General features: G+C 39.2%; 2 protein-coding genes across 2 annotated transcripts; one reads left to right on the forward strand and one right to left on the reverse strand.

The window, feature by feature from the left end:
• Positions 1 to 3,535: 3,535 nt before the first annotated feature.
• On the reverse strand, positions 3,536 to 13,362 carry slc2a9l1 (solute carrier family 2 member 9, like 1). The gene is made up of 12 exons (XM_079342407.1): positions 13,240 to 13,362; positions 12,152 to 12,247; positions 11,863 to 12,023; positions 11,666 to 11,790; positions 11,442 to 11,571; positions 11,076 to 11,224; positions 9,063 to 9,250; positions 8,849 to 8,959; positions 7,684 to 7,785; positions 4,856 to 4,931; positions 4,608 to 4,735; positions 3,536 to 4,378 (listed from the first exon to the last, which is right to left on the reverse strand). Exons 1-12 carry the CDS (start codon positions 13,342 to 13,344, stop codon positions 4,196 to 4,198), a joined length of 1,554 nt encoding a protein of 517 aa, XP_079198533.1. The 5' UTR covers positions 13,345 to 13,362; the 3' UTR covers positions 3,536 to 4,195.
• A 2,970-nt stretch (positions 13,363 to 16,332) lies between these two features.
• psmd6 (proteasome 26S subunit, non-ATPase 6) lies at positions 16,333 to 20,953 on the forward strand. Its single transcript, XM_079340803.1, has 8 exons — positions 16,333 to 16,650; positions 17,111 to 17,316; positions 19,210 to 19,355; positions 19,431 to 19,650; positions 19,738 to 19,846; positions 19,967 to 20,135; positions 20,567 to 20,644; positions 20,729 to 20,953. Exons 1-8 carry the CDS (start codon positions 16,506 to 16,508, stop codon positions 20,823 to 20,825), a joined length of 1,170 nt encoding a protein of 389 aa, XP_079196929.1. The 5' UTR covers positions 16,333 to 16,505; the 3' UTR covers positions 20,826 to 20,953.
• Positions 20,954 to 20,969: the final 16 nt, after the last annotated feature.

Consider the following 20,969-nt stretch of genomic DNA (forward strand, 5'->3'; position numbering starts at 1 on the left):
ACTGCGCTGTTCGTCTGGCAACCTGGACATCTTTATCAGTGGTAGGATGGAACTCCGGCTCGAAGGACCATAAAAGAAAGATCAGCTGACTTAGGCTTCTCTCAAAACTTGTGTTCAGAAAAAAATCCAACCACCACTGGTGTGAATGTGTGAATCACGCAAGAGTTGCAGGTTCCAGTTATAACGGTTTAATAAAAGATCTTGAAAGGGTGTACATACACAGAAATGTGTAACATCTCTTGGTGGTGTATGTTTATGAGTGTGTGTGTGTGTGTGTGTGTGTGTGTGTGTGTGTGGTTTATTCAGTGGACGCACACAAAACATGAAAAAGAACAAAGTAGCACCTTTTCTGTTACATTGTCATCCTTGCAACTAAACTTCAAACTCTCCGGTCTCTCTCCGTCAAAACACTGACAGACACTACGGAGCCGGAACCTACCACTGTTGGAGGGGAGGTTTGGAACAGTCCAACTTGAGCTGGCCTTTTTAACAGTAGTTCAACATCCTATTTCACTGTGCGTAAATAATTGCCATCGGGCAAGTCAGGAAATCATGGACATTGCATTTGCGTTTCAAATGACAATGAACATTGCGTTTCCACTGGAAGAGGATATTAGGTTTCAACATAAGAAAAAGTTTCATGTTAATTGATGAAGCGTTATGATTGTCTGTTATTATTGATTTAAAACTGATTGATTGATTGATTTTAATTGAAGTAAAACATGTAAACATAGTTCTGAGTGTATTTCTTTTTAAAATCTACGTTAATTGCATTTTGATTTATGATAATTACATTTTTAAATAGAATGTTTAATTAAAGCATAATCACCCTTTAAAATTAAGTTATGGAACATTGTGGAATGCCTAATGTTCGTCTCGGAGGCTTAGTTGCTCACAGTGCAAGATTTTCTTTTTGTCCATTTCAGTCAATTGAGAGATGGGGTTTTGGATTTCCTGTTTGTTGTGGCTGACATGCTGAAGTTGTAACTGAACACTGTATCCTGAAGGGTAGGAAGTTCTTTCAGGCTACCATGTTCAAACACAGGGTGGGGGTGTTACGTTGTAGGTTGTTTTGTCCCCCTGTGCTGGAAATCACATGTAACTGTTGTAACCTGTTCACTAATTGTTTTTTGTTTCTCCCTCGGGGGTGTATAGTTGGGGAATGATTGGAGAAGGCTGATAAAGAGGCAGAAACTGGCCTGCTGTCACTCTCTCTCTCACTTTCTGTTCCTGGTTCCTGAGAGTGAGACTTATGTTGATTTGTTGATCAAGCTGGTTGAGAACCCTGATAATCAGTTTACCTTTTTTGCGGCTTTTGTTCTGGTTTAAGGGACTAGGTAATGTATTGTTGATGTAATAAAGGGGTAAAGAGTAAGTGCTCAGTCCGACGGCCCTTTGTGGGCTGGTCTGGGTGACTTACACGTCCATTTTGTTTGTTTGTGAATCATCCAGTATGTTTAGTGATGTTTGTTATTTCAACCTTATCTGTGAAAAATTAAAAAAAATCTTGATTGGAGACGACTTGACTAGTGGTTTTAAATTTGATTCCCTGTTGAAACGAGTCTTAGTTAGGGGGTCGTAGCAGCCTTTACCCTAATACATAACAAAAACAGCCCCCCTTTAACCAACACAGGTGGGGTAATATAGAGCTTGGACTAGTCCAACACAAACACAAAGGGAAATTAAATTTAACTTGACAAACCAAACAGCCAACAAACTTAGAAAAAATATCAATACAAACAACCTTACTAAAAAGAAATGAATGAACTTGAATAAAGAAATCAAAGCCAACAGAACTGTCCACACTGACAGTATCTCCCTCTTCCTGTTGTCAGGGCTTCAAAGGCCATCTTGGAATGACAGCTAGCCTTTTGTCAGATGAGCTGAGCAAAAAAAGGAAAGGTAAGTATAACTAACAAATGAAACAATATGCCAGCAAATTAATTAATGTGACAGAATGTTAACTGAATTGTGTGCACCCAAAATCGGAAAATAACTGTGTGTGATTTATGTAAACAAAGAAAAACGTGTTATGTGAATTATTTAAAAGGCACTACATGGTTGAAAATGAATCAGTTAAATAAACAAATACTGACACAAGGTGGCAGCAGCCACAATACCAAACATAATGATCTTGTCGCTTCATACTTTGACTACCATATACTGGTTGTTGAGTTCTTGTAGAACAGTAACATTACACTGTAAGATATTAGTTACACTTCCACTCAAAGGATAGCAGTGTAAGAGTAAGAGGAAAGCAGTAGAAATTAAGGGCCAAATGTGGATGATTTACACAATACAACAAAAAACATCTCAATACAAAGTTTTTAAAAAGTACAGTGTCCGGTGACAGCCAGTCTCCATTAGTTTTATTTCATGCTCTGGTCAAAGAGTAAATAGCTGAACCCTGTGGGGGGAGCAAAGGGAGCAATGGATGATTCATTGCTGCAGAGCAGAAGAATAGAAACTACTGACAAACATATTGCAGCTGCTGTGCAGTGTTACCTGGGGGGTTTACCCAAATTAGCAGACCATTGCAAAGACATAACAATAAAAAAGAGTTGTGTATATGTTGTATGTACATTCATAAAGCAATAACCAACTATTTATGAAGTTTTTGAGGGATGAAAAAAGTTACACTGCTTTGATTGCAAAAAATATTATTGACGTTTACGTTGTTTACGTATAAATTATTTATTGACAGAATTTATTGACTTAGGATGCAGCTGCACATTAATCAACATCAGTAAAATTCTCTGATGCATTTTTACACAAATTGGACACCTCACTGGACAGTCCATAAGACAGCACACAAAATCACAAATAATTTAGCAAAACAATAGCCACGTGTACGGGATGAGCCAGAATGCCGCCCCTCCCAGGAACAGGCCTCTGAGGTGCAGATAGATATTGTAAATGACCATGTGATAAGTTTGTTATTAATAAATGTTTAAGTTTTCCTTTAAAGGTTGAGCAGTTGTCACAGTACCTAAAATGAGCTTGTTTTTTCTCAGAACGTTTACGTCTAACAGACATCTCTATTTCGCCTAATTCAGCTCCACTCCTCAGTACACTTCAGTCTCCTCTAGCTCGTGCTCTGGTATGTATCCTGTCATTGTGCCTCAGGATAAACCATTTAATCATTCAATATTAAAGGACACATATTATACAAAATACACTTTACTATGTTTTTGCCAGTCAGAGACAATATGAGGCCCTAGCCTGTCTTAAAAAGATAGAAAAGTCCATTCTCTCTGCCTTTTGCCTGCTTTATTTTTCTGAAAAAAATGTGCTCAAACAGGTTGTTTGAAGATTTCTCTTCATGACATCACAAAGTGCATTAACCTCTCACCTGGGTGGGTGAGACTCCCACAGTTAGGTGTTTGCCCTCTGAGTCCACCCTCTATCTGTAAACAATAGGACATGGAGTGAGAAAGCTCGAGCTACCCAAGTCTTTTAAGAGGAGTGTGGTCAAACATATCTCATTAGCATTTAGAGCTACAGAGAAACCATGTGTACTAACATAGACGATCAGAGTGGATATTTAGAGAGAAACTTCACAGACATGTCTTGGGGAGCTCTGAGATTTATGTAACTTGTTGAAAAGGAGTGTGACGTTTAATAGATTTAAGTCCATCCCTGTAAGATTACCCACCCTCCACAAGTTTAAAAGACAGTGACAGCTCACACAGCATTTTACAGCAAAAAAGCCATACGTTTTCAATTGAATCGAATTAAGATAATAAAGATTGCTTGATTCATTAGATAGCCAGATAAGCCTAATCAAACACATCTGGAATCACAATATTTTCCATCTAGTTTGTTTCAAAAATGTTATTGCAGAAGTAAATATCTTGGATGCAGGTTCATTGGAGTAATTATAATAGCAGTCTTGAAAAAAGAAATAATTGTGACTAATATGATCAATAAATCGTGTTGCTGAGTAAGTTATACAGTGTTTGGGGTTGTCTTTTCTATGCTCTCTATAACTGGGAGAAGAGTCTGTTTCATTTGTTGACCTGTGACTTACCCGTCACATCTCCAGCTGAGTCTCATTCAGCTTTAAAGCTTATTCAGTAATTTACGTTCAGTGTTCATATAGATGTTTTTAAGTTTGATTTCAATAATTCACAAAGTAAATATTGTCCATGTAGTCTAACAGTGTCATGTTAGTTAATCGCTTATCTGGACTTCCTCATAACTTGGTCTCCACCACATTTTCCTCTAAGGATTTCCCACAGAATGTAATGGCTCTAAAGTCCTTGGAGATGTCCATTAGGGTCTTCCCTTTGGTCTCAGGCAGGAAAAAGAAGGTAAAAACACAACCCAGCAGGCAAATGCAGGCAAACAGCACAAAGCAGTACGAGTCCAAGGCATTCTGGGAGAGAGGAGACACAGTGTAAGGCATCAGGATTTAGACTGAGAAAAAGGTTCATTTCTAGAGTTTCAAGGAAGTGCTGAAATATTCATTGTATTCTGATACACAATGAAATATTTTAATTTTGTAATTAATCTTCATTCGCAATGTATTCCTGCATGTGTAAATGAGAGTACTATTTGTCTTAAATAGAAACAATTATGTTGATTTATGTATTTGATGTACTCACAATAATGAATGGAAAGACAAGACCTAAAAAAGCAATTAAGAGCCAGCGCTGAATCCCCAATAATACAAATGCAGCGAGTCGATCGGACTGAATAAAGATCTCATTGATCAGGACTGGCGTCAATCCAGCTGTATAAACCAGAGAGTCAAAAACAGGTGATGCAGTTCATTATGTTTTCAAGCGGGTCTCTTTGTATGTGAATCATAGCACATATCACTATGCATCACTCAGCTCAAAAAAGCACATACAAGGTCCTCCGCAAAAGAAGACGATGAAGAGGAAGATCAGACCAGGCGTAATGAATGGAACCCAGTCACCGGAATCCTGTATGAAAAAACGTGTATTTATTTATTTTTTATATATTTCTATTCTGTTAATTACGGTTGTTGTTTTTTAGATCATCTAATTGCTTTGCACACTACAACAACTCAGCAAATATAGTAGAAAGGTTTCACAGCTGTTGACAGAATATTTATTTATATTGCTAACTTTCATCACTTCTGATTTATAAAATCCTGCTGATAGTCATGGTTTAATCTGTTTTGGTTATGAGACATCAGGTTGATTTTAGTTCCGTGCTCACCCCCTAAGAAAATAATGTTTCAGACATTTAATATATTCATGTTTGTAAATAGTTCCTGGGCAGGCCATCTATTGATTCAGTATGTTTGTGGTTAATCAAGTTTGGCCTGGACACAGTGTAAGTTTAGCCAAAAGGCTTTGTTTTCTATTTCCAATACTTTCACATGCACCTTGTTGTTGTGGGGGAAAAAACACAGAAGAAGATGTCCTACAATTGCTGCGACTAAAACTTTAATCCTCTGCATGGCTTGAGACCAATGTGGGTTTATTTACACCTTTAAAGGCTGGTTCACACGGCAGGATTTTAAAATTGTCGGTCGATTTCCCAAATTTTACAAACCACACACATGGCGATAAATAATCTGAGGTTTTACAGTTTCGGTCGCACAGTGTGTGATGTGCGGCCACACGGCAACATCAACACACCACACACGAACCGATTTCACTCGCGAACGTCCCCCGATCAGACGGGAAATCTCGCAAAACCTCTCGAGATCAAACGTGATTCCAGAGTCAACAAACGGACGAAGAAGATGTAATAGGGATCGTTTGTGATGTGTTTTTATCTGAAAAACATGTTTTAAAAAGAGGTGTCGGTCAAAGGAGGATTTTGGATCATTGCAGATAATAAGCTCTGTGTCAAACACACGTTTCTGACGCATTGTTGTTTTGTTTAGCGGGATAATCTTTACAGATGAATATCATTTATATGAAGTTTGAAGAGTTAATGCAGCCGAGAGAAGTAAAAGCGAACTACACCGCGGTCGATTTATAATGACGTCACGACCGTTATGCTTCATCGATCTAATCAGTGGATTTGACAAGATAGCTAAACGTTAGCTTAATAAGTTGTTTATTAACCTAATATTTGCAAGAGCACTGAAAAACTGACTAGAGGCTGTAAGGAGGATTAGGGAGAGAGTTCCCGGCGTGATGACGTTTAATGTCTGTGACAACCACTGTAGTTTCAGTTAGCTAATCGTTAGCAACCGCCGTTTAAAGTTTGCGTAAAAACTTTAAAAGTCTCAAGTGGGGTCTTAGTTAACGTAGTTTTTCTCGTCTAACAAAACGTCAACATCTCTTCAGCTTGTGTTAACCACAGACCTTATTTCAGGCGTCTAAACACAAACCCATTCAAAATCCCCATTGACTTTTTGAATATCCCACGATTTGAGATCAGAGCGGTCCCGACATTCTTCCGACCTGACGAGAATGGTCTGAACACACCACACATGGCAGGTTGATTTTATAAGATTATTTTATGAGGATCAGGTCGTCCTTAAGATTATCGGAAGAGGAGAATCGGGGCCAAAATCGGCGTAATTATCCTGCCGTGTAAACCAGGCTTTAGTGAAAACAACAAGTACAGTCTGTTCCTTTATAAGATAAGATAAGACAAGATAATCCTTTATTCATCTCGCGAACTGAGAAATTTACAGTGTTACAGCAGCAAAGCAGGATAGCAGAAGAAAATCACACAGTGCAAAAACATGTAAATAAATTAAAAAACATGCATCAAAAACAGTAATCAAGAGCTAGTACGAAAAAGAAATGTCCATCAATTAAAGAGCTATTAAAAACATGCCTCAGAAAGGAACAGTTGAAATGCCACTAGCTTACAGATAATGTATTGTTGAATAAAGGTTTGATCACCAAATACAAATGAATGATGAGATATCCATTGTATGAATGATTGTTGCTCACATTTATATTACATCAGTTACTATATGTGTTTTAATCTAATTGTTTGAGATTTTAGTTCAGAGGTTAAAGGTATTCTGTGAAGAGGGCTTGCAGAAGTGAGTGCACATTCCAACATGTGTTTTGATGTGGCTCTTTAAACCGAATCACTCACCAAATCAAACATAGGTTTAGTTTAAAGCCCTGAACAGTTAATCACTCACCCACTTTTATATAGGTTGAGTGAGCCTTGATTCTTAATTACCTAAATTGTCTTCTCCTTAAAAAGAATTAGCTACTAGACGAGATGTCAGGTTATGATAAGAAACAGGTAGGAAGTGTCTTCCCCTACAGATTGGACAAAGGATTCAGGAGTATGATGCACCAATGAGAGAAGCGGAACCAAACATCAGGAGGCGCATAATTTGGAAAGCTGCCCAATCGGAGGAAGGAAACCGCACATTCTCAAATGCATAATTTGGTTAGATATTCTCTGTCTAGTGTATAAAAAGGTTCAGGGAAAGATAGTCGGGGCTCAGACTTCGCAAACTGACCAGGTACCTTGACATCTTATAACATTATTATTGCACAAGAAGTAGGAGTAAATTGTCCAGTTTGGTGTGTTTTCTGATCTACTGGGAGCAGGCTTGGTTAAACAGTCTGACTGCAGCAGAAAGGAAGGACCTGCGGTATCTCTCCTTATAAGAGTCTTATAATATATAAGAGTCTTGAAAGTCTTGGTTATGAGTTGGTGCTTTATAACTGACTTCACACATGGCTATATACCGGTAAGTATTTTTATTCAGAGGTTTACCTTCAGAGTGAGTGTGACAGTAGCAAACACCCAGCAGGTAGCCATGAGACCATAACCAGAAAAGAACAACACCCTCCTCCCTACACGCTCAATCAGCATACCCTGAGAGAGAGAGAGAGAGACACAGAGAGAGGAAGAGAGAGATTCAGAATTGTATTGTTCTTGTAAAAGTGTGACCTTTTCGTGTGATTAACCTCCAGTCAAATAGATTTTATGCTCCTTTTTTATTAGTTTAAACTTCCCTCTTCAACCCAACATCAATGTTTTATATCCGTGTTTTGCAACCTGTTAGTGAATGTGTCATATTGATCCAGTATGCCAGCTCACATGTCATGAAAGTCATGAGATTTTTGACGATGAACAGACATTTGACATTTGCACCATTTTCACTGCACTCATCACTCCAACAATGAAAACATCAAGCTCAGCACAGTAAGCAGGGGGAAGTGATGATGAGAACTTCACAAGGAACTATAGTACTATAGAACTATTGTGGAAACGCAGAGTCTATGGATGATGTTAGATTTGAGATGGGACTTAAAATGGCAAATGAACAGGATTGTTTTTAGGAAACCTGCCAAGATTAAAAATCCCTTTTCACAAGGCCAATAAATAAATAACTGTATAATATGAGAAGACGAGAAGTAAACGATTACGTTGGCAGTATTTTTCAGCCTTACCCTTTGACACAGACTGTGGACTTCACATGAGGTTTGGTGGACTTGGGTGAAGTTGCAACCCGGTTGAATTTTCCTTTTGTTGGGTTTGCTTTTATGATGCCCTTTGTAAATCGCACCAAAGCCTGGCAAATGTTATGTACCATAGATACTAGCTGGGGCAGTGGCTAACGCTAACGGACAATAGGACAGTTGAAGAATGACAAAGCCCACCAGGGTTTGTTCCAACAACTCAGCTCAGTTCACTCGGCACCCCATGAAAAGTTCTTAATGGACCAAAGATAGTGAGTTCCTGTTCCTGTAGACCAATGAACACATGCATACAGCGAACAGTGAGGGCTTCAAAAGTTAAAGGCAAGTCGTTATACCACAGACAGGGCAACAACGACAGCTAAAGTGCAGCACCATCAGATGAGTGTATCATTTTAGTGTAGCAGCAGACTAAAATAGAAGCATTGTTTGCATGGCAAACTAAGAGAGTCACTCACACAGAAGATGTAGGTGATGATTTCAGTTAATCCAAGACCCAAGGTTACATAGCGGATCTTGTCTTTCTGTATACCCGCCTGCATGAAGATGTCAAAGGAGAAGATGCTGATCTGGAAGGGTCAGAAACATTTATTAGAAAAGGCTAAACTCATCATTCTTCTGACTCAAGATCAACATGAAATGAATCATTCTTGATTAAAGCTCCGTCCTTACGGCAGACATGCCTGACATCGGGTTGCAGAAGAAGATGATGAATACGATGATAAGCTGCCATCGGACAGTCCTGTCCCTCAGAAGCTGCAGAAGGTTTTTTAATGGTGCTCTCCTAATGGCCTCCTGCTCTTCCAACATCTCTTCCATCTCCTCTTTATAGTCACCTTTACCCCACAGACTCTGCAGAGCTAGGATGAGGAAGAAAAGAGACACAGGCACAAAAACTGATAAATAAGGTTATATTATAACATTTAAATCGTATTTATTGTGTTTGAATAGAAACAACGAATGTTTTATTTGGATAGGTGAATGGTAAATGGACTTGGGCTTGTATAGCACTTTTCTAGTCTTCTGACTACTCAAAGCACTTTTACCCCGTGGGTCACACCTACCAATTCACACACTGATAGCTGCTATGTAGAGTTACCATATTAACTTATCCATTCGTACACATTCATACGCTGCCAACAAAGCACATATTTTAATGTTTTTATAGACCTGGTCCGCTGTAAGTTTTCAAACTTACACAAAGAATCAGGCGTACAGGAAAATATCTCCATCAGCTCATCAACTCAGCAGTATAAATACCCCGGCTCTCCATTCACTAATCACCAGATTGTTGTTTCAGAGACTGTGGTAGACCACGTCTCAGGCTTACTAAGATTTGACAGCTTTTTGAAAAAAGAACGTTTCTTGTGCTAGTTTTGTTTTTTGATTCTCATCCTGCTTTTCCTTAGCTTCAGGATCACGACTCACCCACCTGCCTTCCCACTCATCCATCTCTCTCAACCTGCTCTCTGGATTCCAAGCTACTCCATCAGCCACAATCACACCCCTCCTCTCCTCTGGTCAGCCATCTTCCCCTTCACTCTGCCAAACTCTGGACTCATCAACCCATTTTCATCTCCCTTTGCTGCAAAAAAGCTCATTACCAATCAACCCCTCTTTTTTTGTGTCCTGCATCTGGGTCCTAAATTCACTGGTTATAACATATGGTGGAGCACAATGAGTATTTAAACAGACCAAAAACAAAAGCAGGTTGTGACTTTTTACTGTTAACTTTCAGTAAGTAGTCTGCTTGTAAAAATGGCTGTTATTCCATCCTTGGCTCGCCAACGATAATCACCGCCATGTTGACCTATTCAGTACAGCACAACATGTATTGCTTGATCAATCAACACGTTGTTTTTTTTATACCAGATAATCTGAATGGGCAAGAGGAAACATCAACATGGCTTCTAACTTTGTGCATCACTCCACCTTAGACAGCTGTTTCAAAAGCTGCTATTTATAGTTACAACAAATCTGCCTATATTGTTCAAGCTGGTGCTTTTTAGACTCACAGGCCACCAAAGCATGCTTGTGTGATACTGAAACAAACAGATTTAAGTTGTCAAACACCATAGCTTGTCTGTTGAATTGTGCCGACAGGCACAGAGAAGTAGGGGCTCCGGGCCCACCAAGGGCTGAAAATTTTTAAACAGCAGCAGTTGACCAATATGCGTACATTTTGCATTGACAATAGAATCTCACAGCACCCACTTTATTTACCCTGCTAAGCGTGCGTGAATTATTGCTTTAAAAACCAAAGTTTGTCCATGAAAGTCAAGCAAGAAAAATGAAGGATTTTTCCATCTATATGAGAGGAAACCAAGGCAGAAAAAAAGTTGAAGAGGAGTAAGTGTCAGGACACTGGCAGAAATAAGAGCTGGTTCCCGAACCATTTAATTTTTGCCTCGTCCCCAACAGCGTCTAAAATCACCACTGTCTATTTGTGTTTGTTTTTTGCGATATACCGTTTAAAAAAAACCAAAAAAACCCAATATCACTCCAGCAGCATAATTGTTCGATGAATATAATTTCTCTTTTAAATAGTTTTCCTTAAACCATCAGATCAGATCAGATTTTTTTGTATGTGGAGATAATCATCACAATGGGCTCTTTAAAAAAGATATTTGGACCATTTAAGACTTTTTCGTCAGGTAGTGAATAAAAGTGTGGAAATGTACCAACCTTTTTTGCAAGCCTCATCATCACCTTTCTCTATGAATAAGTATCTGGGAGCTTCAGGAAAAAAAGGCAAAACTATAATCTGAACCACTGAGAAAACTGTGGAGAACGAGAGGAGGATGTGCCACAGCTCCTCACGGCCGAGGATCTCACTGAAAAAAGAAACCCACCAACATAGATGTACGTTTTTAACAGTACAACCTAGAGCACGTTTATGTACACCTGTTAGGACTGAGTTGAAACAAAATGCACACAATTTATAAAGTACACAATAGAAGATCTTTTTTGATATGGATTCATGAAAGAAGTGTGTGAAAAATAACACAACCGTTCACATTGTGCACATGTCGAGAAAAAAAAGGTGCATACCTTAGTCCAAAAAGCTGCCCTGACAGTTTGCCAAGTGACAAGAAGGTGGGGTAGGAAAGAGTCACAACACCTCTTAACTTCCTGGGAGAAAGCTCCGCCAGGTACATTGAACAGGTGCTTGCTGTTAATCCTGCAGGTATAAAGAGAGAGCGTTGATCAGTCAGTCTGGTCAATGTGATGTGTTTACATGCAGTGTTTTATACCTCTCACAGAAGGTGTCATACCTGAAGAAAAGCCATACAGCAACCTTGCCATGATAATCATTTCATATGATTTGGCAGTTTTACTGGTTAGCATGATGGTTGCTGCGACGACGGAAATACAGCTGCTGCAGATCAATGCCTTTTTTCTGATGAAGGAACACATGTCATTTAGAGTCTTTTAAGGCTATGAGACAAACTACATTTAGTCTCTCTCTAACCTTCCCAGTGGGCCTGTGATAAATTTGACACTAATAGTGCCACAGAGTCCTCCAACAGCATACAGGGAGACAATGAGGGACCAGATCATGGTGACCATCTGTGGAGGGGGAGACTCTCCATATCTTTCATACCAGCTGCTGTTGATGAAGCGCTGTATGAACTGCAGGGGAAGGTTTAAACATGAAATAACATGGAAATGATGCTCCTTTTTTCTTGTCAAACTGAAGGAAGCAAAGTTTAAAACACAAACAAAAGATGAGAAGAATAACAGAAAATGTTGTGTCTCACTGGTGAGGGAGAGCTGAGTCCAGTGATATGGTATCCAAGTTGAAAGCTTCCACTTAACCCCAAAATAATGATGAGGAGCAGAACATTCCCACCGGTCTGCAGCAGAGAAAGTGAAGAGAGGGATTGGACAGAAAAATGCATGTGTCACATTCGGTCAGACTGCAAGGATTCCAAGCATAATGACTTTAACCTTCATGTTTAACTTCTTTATATACACGACAGTATGTTTTACGAGAAGTCCACAGACTAACATGTCAGCACTAGCGATAGGTCAGCCTCAACATGTACAGTAAGAAAATCTAAATCAGGTTTTTTACTCATAGGTTTTCAAAAACAAGACGTTAACCTATGTTTTTTTGGTGCATTACAACAAACAGTCAAATAAAAAAGAGACCAAACGCAAACAGTGGGAGTCAAAAGCATGAAGAGATAAATAAAATAAAAATATATCTGTATCTGCAGGACAAAATATTATCAAACATGTGTATTGAAGATATTTAAAAGGTAACTTCACATCACTATATAGTATTTTTAAAATGAGGCAAACTACCATGAATTGGTTGGGTCACAATACAGTTACAATTGACAGGTCTTACTTTTATAAAATCAAATCTGTTTTTTCAAATTCAGCTTAATTTTCCATAATCCACAGGCTGGTGTGTTTGAAGAATTTTAATTTTCATACAGACAAATAGCTCAGAAAAGAGCTTATGAATGACTCATAATGAATGACAGGAGGACTTAAAGAACTCAGAAACTGACCACCATGGATGACTCAGCCAAAAACGTTGTTTCAGATGAGTCACTGAGCCATGACCAAGTGACAAAACAACCTGCTTGCCATGAACATCATGTGTTTTCTTTTTCTTTTTTTACATTTATCTTGAAGATCGAGGTTGGCATTTTAAACGATAAATAAGATCATTCATAACAATTCAAGAAGATGTTTTCACAATCCCATTGTGTCCCTGCCCTAACATGTTCTAGAAAATATCAAAGCATCACTGGCAACACGAGCATTGGTTTTCAAATCGATGGTATCACATTTGATCATTTCTGTAAAATTCAATAAATAAACAACAACCTACCAGCTGTTTTAGCACTGATTCCATTGTGTCCTCACTGTCATGAGCCGTACAGAGCGTATGTCCAGACTGTACTGGACTCTGTAATGTAGTCAGGCTGGTTATCATTAACTTTTTAGACTTTATGGCTACAAAATAATGTTACATTGATCTTCCTAGAATGAGTTACTCATCTGCCAGTGCATATATAAAAACAAATATTTCTCAAAGGGAATCTCTCACCTCAGCTGTCCTTTAGAAAGCTTTAAAACTTTTATCTTCAAGCATAAAAAAACAACCCTTACATACTAATATACTGAGCCAATCAGACCTGTTGCTTTTGACAGGCAAATACAAAGTTCATACCACACCGGCTGCTTCAAAATCTGGGGACCAGGATTCTGTCCTCATATAGGCAAAGAGAAACCTCCTCAAATGGTGTGAAATGAGAGCAACTTCTGACCAACGTTTGTCCCTGTTTGAGCATACTAAGATATTATCAAAGCTACTGTGGAGCCTGAATGAATGATATTAATGGCCACAGGGTTGACTATTATATATTAGCATCCAATCAATGGGTTGATATATTAATACTTTTAAATTCACAGAAAACATAGATTGGGTTTCCCTTTGTGGTGGGTTCAACAGAACACAAGACCTGGTCTGTCATCACCTCATTTGTTTTAGAAGGAAGCTCTCTAAGTAGTTTGCAGATCTATATTTGTGCAAATCACAGATGATACTCTTACAAAGGTCTTTGTTCATTCCAGCTCACCGTGTCCGTAATCATGTTTTACCCTCTAATATTGGTATTGATCTCAAAAATCCCATATCGGTCTGACACTATAATTAAATAACAGGAAGAGAACCGCAAAATGTCCTTTGTGGTCTAAGTGATCATGACTGAAAGTATGTTTTCTTCCTAACCGTGTGTGTGTGTGTGTGTGTGTGTGTGTGTGTGTGTGTATGAGTGTCTTTGCTAATAAATGTAATAATATGTTCATAAAACTATCATAGGCCTTCTTCCAAGGGTAATGAAAGCCCTCCCATTAGAAAGTCATTACTTTATCTGCACCCGTTATTTGAGTGAAAGCTCACATGGAGGATTGAAGCATATGCAGTTTCAGATACAGAAATCCAAAATGGTACCAATCATAAATTACAGACTTTAATTTTATTTTAAACAGGTTTTAGGAATGTAGTTAGTTTACACTATGAAAGTAATTGAATATAAAAAGTCACAATCCATGCAAGAGAGAGATAGAGAGGGATAGAGAGAGAGAGAGAGAGAGAGAGAGAGAGAGAGAGAGAGAGAGAGAGAGAGAGAGAGGAGATATGTGATGATGACAGCACATTTAACCTAGTTTATTCTCAATTTAGTCAACTTAAACCTGAGACGTTTTAACTCAGGTTTCACTGAATTGTTGCTTATTAAACAGCACCAAAAAAAAAACTGGACAGAAATGCATACTAAGAGAAAACAAAACAAAGAACAAAGGAGTCTGGTCAGGAGTTTAGGGATTAGTTAGTTTCTCTAGTGCATTCCTTCGTAAGGCCATTCTGCATCCTCATATCACCAACAATATTCCTTTTATTATATCCATACCATTCCTTTATCAGTGTTTAAGCAGAATCTTACATCAAAGTGCAGAGAGTGCACATCAAACCAGAACAGAACCAAAGTCCATCCTCTGTGACCTGAGGTGCACACTATGAGGTGCTGTCATACTCCAAAATACATTTCTGTAAATCAAACATTGTAGTGAGGGTTTAACATTGAAATGAGTTGACCATTTCCTCCAGTAGTTATTGAATTTGTCCAGACACAGATTAAGGGAAAAAGTCATCTTTTCTATGTTATTTTTTTCTGTCACAATTCCAATCCAATCATCTTTTGTTGGGGCCTCTGAAGATAACCACCTTCTTGTTATTGTTATTACGTTGTTTTATTGGCTGCCAACAGGGTGACCAAACGTCCGGGGGGTTTTATAAAATCATGAAAATGTCCGGGGTTCACTGTCTTTCATGGAACCATCAAGTTTGTGCTTAAATCGACCGGCGCAAAAATACTACGGTAGCTACTTCGTTGCGTGACGTAATTCTCGAGAGGCTGCTTTGTGGGCGGCTCTGCGACGTGCACAGGGAACAGCAGACAGCGGCAACAGAGCTGACAGCGGAGCAGCATTGATTTCACACAAAATGCCGAAGCGTAAGTGCAGTTTCACAGATGAACTACAAAAACACTGTAAAACACTACAGCAGCTACACAGCAACAGCAAAGAGATGTCTTGCAAAGACTTTTACGCTTATCTGTTGAGCAACTGGAAACTGCTGGGAAAGACCCGTTCTGCAGAAAATATGGATGGGCAGACAAGGAGGATGAATAAGACAAAAAGAAAGATTAAAAGTAGATCATTTTTGTTTGTTAAGTTAATATTTTTGTGAGCATTTTTTCTAATGTATTATTTATCTTGTTACCTTGAAAAGGGATATATTAAAAGCTGGATCAAAGAGTTCATATTTTCACATTATTTGAAAAGAGAGCTATTATTTTGTTACAGGTAGTTACATATTTCATTTGATTTAATTACAGAAGTTACATTTGCACCATTGAGGCATACTAAATCATAGACCTCTGAGAAGCCTGTCTGAATTTGTGTCTCATGGCCGTCCCGAGTGTCCTCTTTTTTGGAAATCAAAATATGGTCACCCTAAACTAGATACATACTACATACATACATACATGCATACATATCCCTGGAGTTGATTGTTGATGTCAAGTTCATTATATTGTACATAAATCCTGTTTATTCTCAAACTCCAATCACACCAGCAAGGACGGCTAATAGGACAGTCTCAAAAGATGTGGACATGATCCGCGAGACATCCACTGGCATGATCCCCCCCCCTCTTCAGTTGTAATTTCCATATATTCAACCAGTCCTCCTCTGAAATGATTAGACTTTTTTAATGTAGCTTTTCATTAACACGTGTATTGGATAGCAGGAAAATGTCTCCATCTTGTGATGGATGAGTTTTGATTTTATAGTAGGGCTAGTTGCAAACCAGACAGACCGCTGTGGTTCTCACTTGTGTCCAGCAGAGGGCAGTGAACATTTGTTAGTTGAACTATCAGACGCTCTTTTGTCCCCTCGTTGACTGACGGAAACAACACGGTCCCGTGTTTTCCGTAGTCATCGTTAACTAGCACGACGAGAAGTGGACAGAGTCTGCACAAAGAGACACACAAACTCTAGTTAGTATCTTTGTTACTGTACTTTTAGATCAACATGCCGCTTGAGAATCTGGAGGAAGAGGGTCTGCCGAAGAACCCGGACCTGAGGATAGCCCAGCTGAAGTTTCTGCTAACCATGGACGGACACCGACAGGATGCTAAAGTGAAGACCGAGCTCATGGACGCTATCAAGGCTAACAGTGAGTTAGCACAAACGGCAGCATGAACCGCCAGGACCAGATATAAAAAACAGCTTAACTGTATATACATAAATGTTTGAAAAGGTACATTAGTGTCTTATAAATGCGGAAGAACTCTGATACATACTTTTATTTAAAACATATCGACTATATGGGGGGGGGGGGGGGGGGAGTTAGCATGCGAGCTAATTTTTTTTAGCATATGTCAGCTAGCTTCCACTAATATATTGAAGGTGTTTTGAACATTTCTGTCATGATATTAAGATAATTAAATCCTATGTTACATTTTGTCTAACTTATAAAGCCTTCATTTGGTATTTTCAAGTAACAAACTCGTGTTTCCTCGGTTTTTAAATAAAGTTATTTTGAAGTAGGATAATGTTTTTGTATAATGAGAGAGATCATGTTCACATGTTTCAGCTGACAGAAACTAAAGCTCGTGTTTTTCTTCCTCCTTCAGACATGGCTCCGTACTATGAGGGGTTGTGTAAGGATCTGAAGTGGCAGGTGGACAGTGAGCTGCAGAATAAGATGAAGAAGGCCAACGAGGAGGAGCTGAAGCGTCTGGATGATGTGCTGGAGGACGCAGAGAAGAACCTGGGAGAGAGCGAGATCCGAGACGCCATGATGGCCAAAGCTGAATATCTGATCAGAATCGGAGACAAGGTAAACTTCTCCCAGTCAGCACACAAACACGCACACACAGCATTTACATCATGTTGAGGGTCTCTCCTACCTGAGCCCAGAGCAATGCTGCGCGTCCACTCACACATGAAATACTTCCGCTCGTGTGTCTATCTTCGTACTGCACCATGAACAACTCAAACTATCCAGCTGGTGTTTAAAGCACGTTGTGACTTTAAATAAATTAAAAGAAATGCATGAAATTCTCTTAACTTCTTCTTGAATGAATGTAGCGTTGACCCTCAGCTGTGTTAGTCTTATCTATATCACACATTCCCAGCTACAGTTTAACTTAGCCTTGATACTAAACAGCAACAATCTCTTGACTAAACATTTTTTACATAATCAGCTCCTCGAACGTTTTAAAAATTAAAGTTTGCTACAGTTGGGTGTTTTATGTTTTTCTGTTTGTGATAATGTTGTTAAAATGTATTCATGAAGAACGGATTACAGAGACAATAAGAGGAAATGTGTGTAATAATGATTAATGACACCGTTTAGACTCGGAGACTGAATTAAAATGAGGACAATTCCACAAATGTTGTTTCTAATTTCAACCTCTACCCGCTTATATAAAGTCAATAATTAAAGGAATGGAGAACAGCCGGAGAAGAAGAATACAGGACAATGACAAAAAAAGAAATCCTGAAGCAGTGGTGTCCAAACTTTTTTATTGTGGGTCAAAATTGTTGTTAGAATCGCTTAAGGGCCACAGGTTTTATTATTTTTAATAATATTGTAAGGATTTTATTTTGACCTTCAAAAATAACGTGAACACACATTAACTAATTGCAATGAGAAACTGTGTTGTAATTTCTTTTGACAAAATAGTAAGGATTTGTGGATCAAAATTAAAAGGTTTCGCAAAAGAAACACTTCAATATAAGGAACATCAAATACTTTTTTGATGATTTTTCTGTATTTTATCTTTTTTTGAAATTAGTTTTTCTCAGAATCGAGCGTGGTTAACTTTTGTAAAAGCTTTCTGTATTTAGCTCAGGTTATCAAATGGTCTGCTTGTTTACAAAACGTATGCAAAGGTTCATTTTCTAAGTTACTAAAAGATGTGGAAAATATTCAAAACTATTTAAAAAAAACATACGTTGTGTTGAACATTTTTCGGTTTCGGAATCCAGTGAGGGGGTGGCATTACAAAATCTCAGTTAGTATGAAGTGATGCTGCCCACATGAGAGGTTAAAGTTGAGTAATATTGGGTAGAAATGATGTAAATCACTGTGAACAGAGGAGGGGGATCATTCAGGTGAAAACACAACAAAAAGGAAGGCTTCATTTGAAGGACGCTGTCGGGCATCCAGATGAAGCCAAATCAACAGACAGTCTTTAATGTTGGTGCCAAAGAGGAAACCAGCAGATTAGTAGCAGATAGTTACCAATAATTAAAAAGATTAATTTGTAAATAATTCAAACTATTACAACATGACTAAATATACACTTATTACATTTCTGCAGATCAAAGTTTAAAATATAAATATTCATTCCCCTTTAAAAACAATCGTGAGAGCAGTGTTCAACCCTACAGAACGTCTGTAGTCTGTTATGTGAAAGAACACACGAGGTAACGATGAGGAGTTTGTTACATGAAAAGATGAAGAATAAATAAAACAACACGTTACTCGTTTTGGAGAGACTCTGAAAATAAAGACGAGGAGGAATAAAGGAAGTGCAAGCTGAGGACAGATTTTATTAAACAGATTGCATGAATGGAGGTTTTCAAGTTTATCAAAGGGAACTTACAAAAAAAACTATGTAAGTGCAAAGGACTACTGAAAAAGAACAACAGCACTGCAGCAAATAAAAAGAACTTCACTACTAGGTTTACTAGTTGACCATTGAATTGCTTGTTGTGACCACAGGAGGGCGCCCTGACAGCCTTCAGGAAGACATACGACAAGACGGTGGCTCTGGGTCACAGACTAGATATCGTCTTCTACCTGTTGAGGATCGGCCTCTTCTACATGGACAGTGACCTCATCACACGCAACTCGGAGAAAGCGAAAAGGTAAAAAAAAAAAATCCTTGTTTTGAACGATGTCTGTAATCTGTTCAGCACTCATCCACCTATCTGTGTCCACAGCCTCATCGAGGAGGGGGGAGACTGGGACCGCAGGAACCGTCTTAAGGTGTACCAGGGCCTGTACTGTGTGGCCATCAGGGACTTCAAACAAGCTGCCGAGCTCTTCCTCGACACCGTGTCCACCTTCACTTCCTACGAGCTCATGGACTACAAGACGTTCGTCACCTACACCGTCTACGTCTGTATGATCGCCCTCAAAAGGCCTGACCTTCGTGAAAAGGTAGACTATAAAAGAGAACGCTTTTGAGTGCGTTGTGAAGAGAGCCTGTGAAGGATTACTGCTTTAATGTTACGCGTTGTTCTTCAGGTAATAAAAGGAGCAGAGATCTTGGAGGTGTTACACAGTCTGCCGTCTGTCCGCCAGTATCTGTTCTCCCTGTACGAGTGCCGTTACTCTGTCTTCTTCCAGTCTCTGGGTGAGGGAAACGGTCCTTCAGTTTCTGCAACAGAAAAGATAGCAACAATCTCATTTTTCTACAAACATGTCCGGAGTTGAATCACAGCTATAAGACGCGTTTTCTCTTTTTGTCTCGCAGCCACGGTGGAGCAGGAGATGAAGAAGGACTGGCTCTTCGCACCACACTACCGCTACTACGTGAGGGAGATGAGGATCCAGGCCTACAGCCAGCTGCTGGAGTCGTACCGCTCGCTCACCCTGGGCTACATGGCCGAGGCCTTCGGTGTCAGCACAGAGTTCATCGACCAGTAAGTGCCGGCAGACTCGTATTAAAGGCCCCAGTGACATCAGAGAAACGAATCACCTTAGGTAGTGGACCCTTTGTTTTCTTCAGGACTACAGAGTACAAACTTCTGTCAGGTCATGATGCATGTTTAGACACATCAGCTCTTCTTGCTAAAGTACGAGAGACTCGCTGAGAGCAAAATAACAGGATAAATAACTGGTTAGCTATGACGGGAACTAAGTTTCCGGCTTTCCTGGAACTTTCCTCAAACACATTGTAAGCACTGATTCACTGTTTTAATAGTGAATTGAGAACGTACACCCTATTGGTATTATCCTCCAACTCCCTCCTACATGCACTTCATTTGTTTATGTGCGAAGAATATGCTTGAAGCTTAATGTCAGTGTTTATTTGTTTCTGCTTTGCTGATCAAAATGTCCTTTCCTTCCTCAGGGAACTGTCCCGATTCATAGCTGCCGGCCGTCTCCACTGTAAAATCGACAAAGTGAATGAGATAGTGGAAACAAATAGGTAATGTCAACTGCTCACTACTTCCACACAGTCATGAAGCACAGGCAGGACTTTTAACATTGGCCTGTTTTTTTGTCTTTCCAGACCTGACAGCAAAAACTGGCAGTACCAGGAAACCATCAAGAAGGGCGACTTGCTGCTCAACAGAGTCCAGAAGCTGTCGAGAGTCATCAACATGTAACGAGTGCAGCCATGTTTACTCGTCACAGCAGCGGCTCTTTCATCTTAGTTCTTGGTATACCTGATCCTGTAGTTTGTCTGACACAGCAACTCTTCTAATGTGTATATAATAAAATTTGTTTAACTGTTCAGTGTTTCTCTGGAC

The sequence above is a fragment of the Symphodus melops genome (assembly GCF_947650265.1).
Source record: "Symphodus melops genome assembly, chromosome: 4".
In the NCBI taxonomy this organism is placed as follows: domain Eukaryota; kingdom Metazoa; phylum Chordata; class Actinopteri; order Labriformes; family Labridae; genus Symphodus; species Symphodus melops.

Excerpts from the sequence above, each read along its gene's own strand:
- slc2a9l1 (XM_079342407.1), bottom strand. The coding sequence starts at position 13,344 with ATGATAACCAGCCTGACTACATTACAGAGTCCAGTACAGTCTGGACAT. Across the intron at positions 7,786-8,848 it reads TCATCACCTACATCTTCTGT|GGTATGCTGATTGAGCGTGT; the intron begins GTGAGTGACTCT and ends TCTCTCTCTCAG. Across the intron at positions 4,932-7,683 it reads CTGTCACACTCACTCTGAAG|GATTCCGGTGACTGGGTTCC; the intron begins GTAAACCTCTGA and ends TTTTTCATACAG.
- psmd6 (XM_079340803.1), top strand. The coding sequence starts at position 16,506 with ATGCCGCTTGAGAATCTGGAGGAAGAGGGTCTGCCGAAGAACCCGGAC. Across the intron at positions 19,356-19,430 it reads AACTCGGAGAAAGCGAAAAG|CCTCATCGAGGAGGGGGGAG; the intron begins GTAAAAAAAAAA and ends CTGTGTCCACAG. Across the intron at positions 19,651-19,737 it reads GGCCTGACCTTCGTGAAAAG|GTAATAAAAGGAGCAGAGAT; the intron begins GTAGACTATAAA and ends GTTGTTCTTCAG.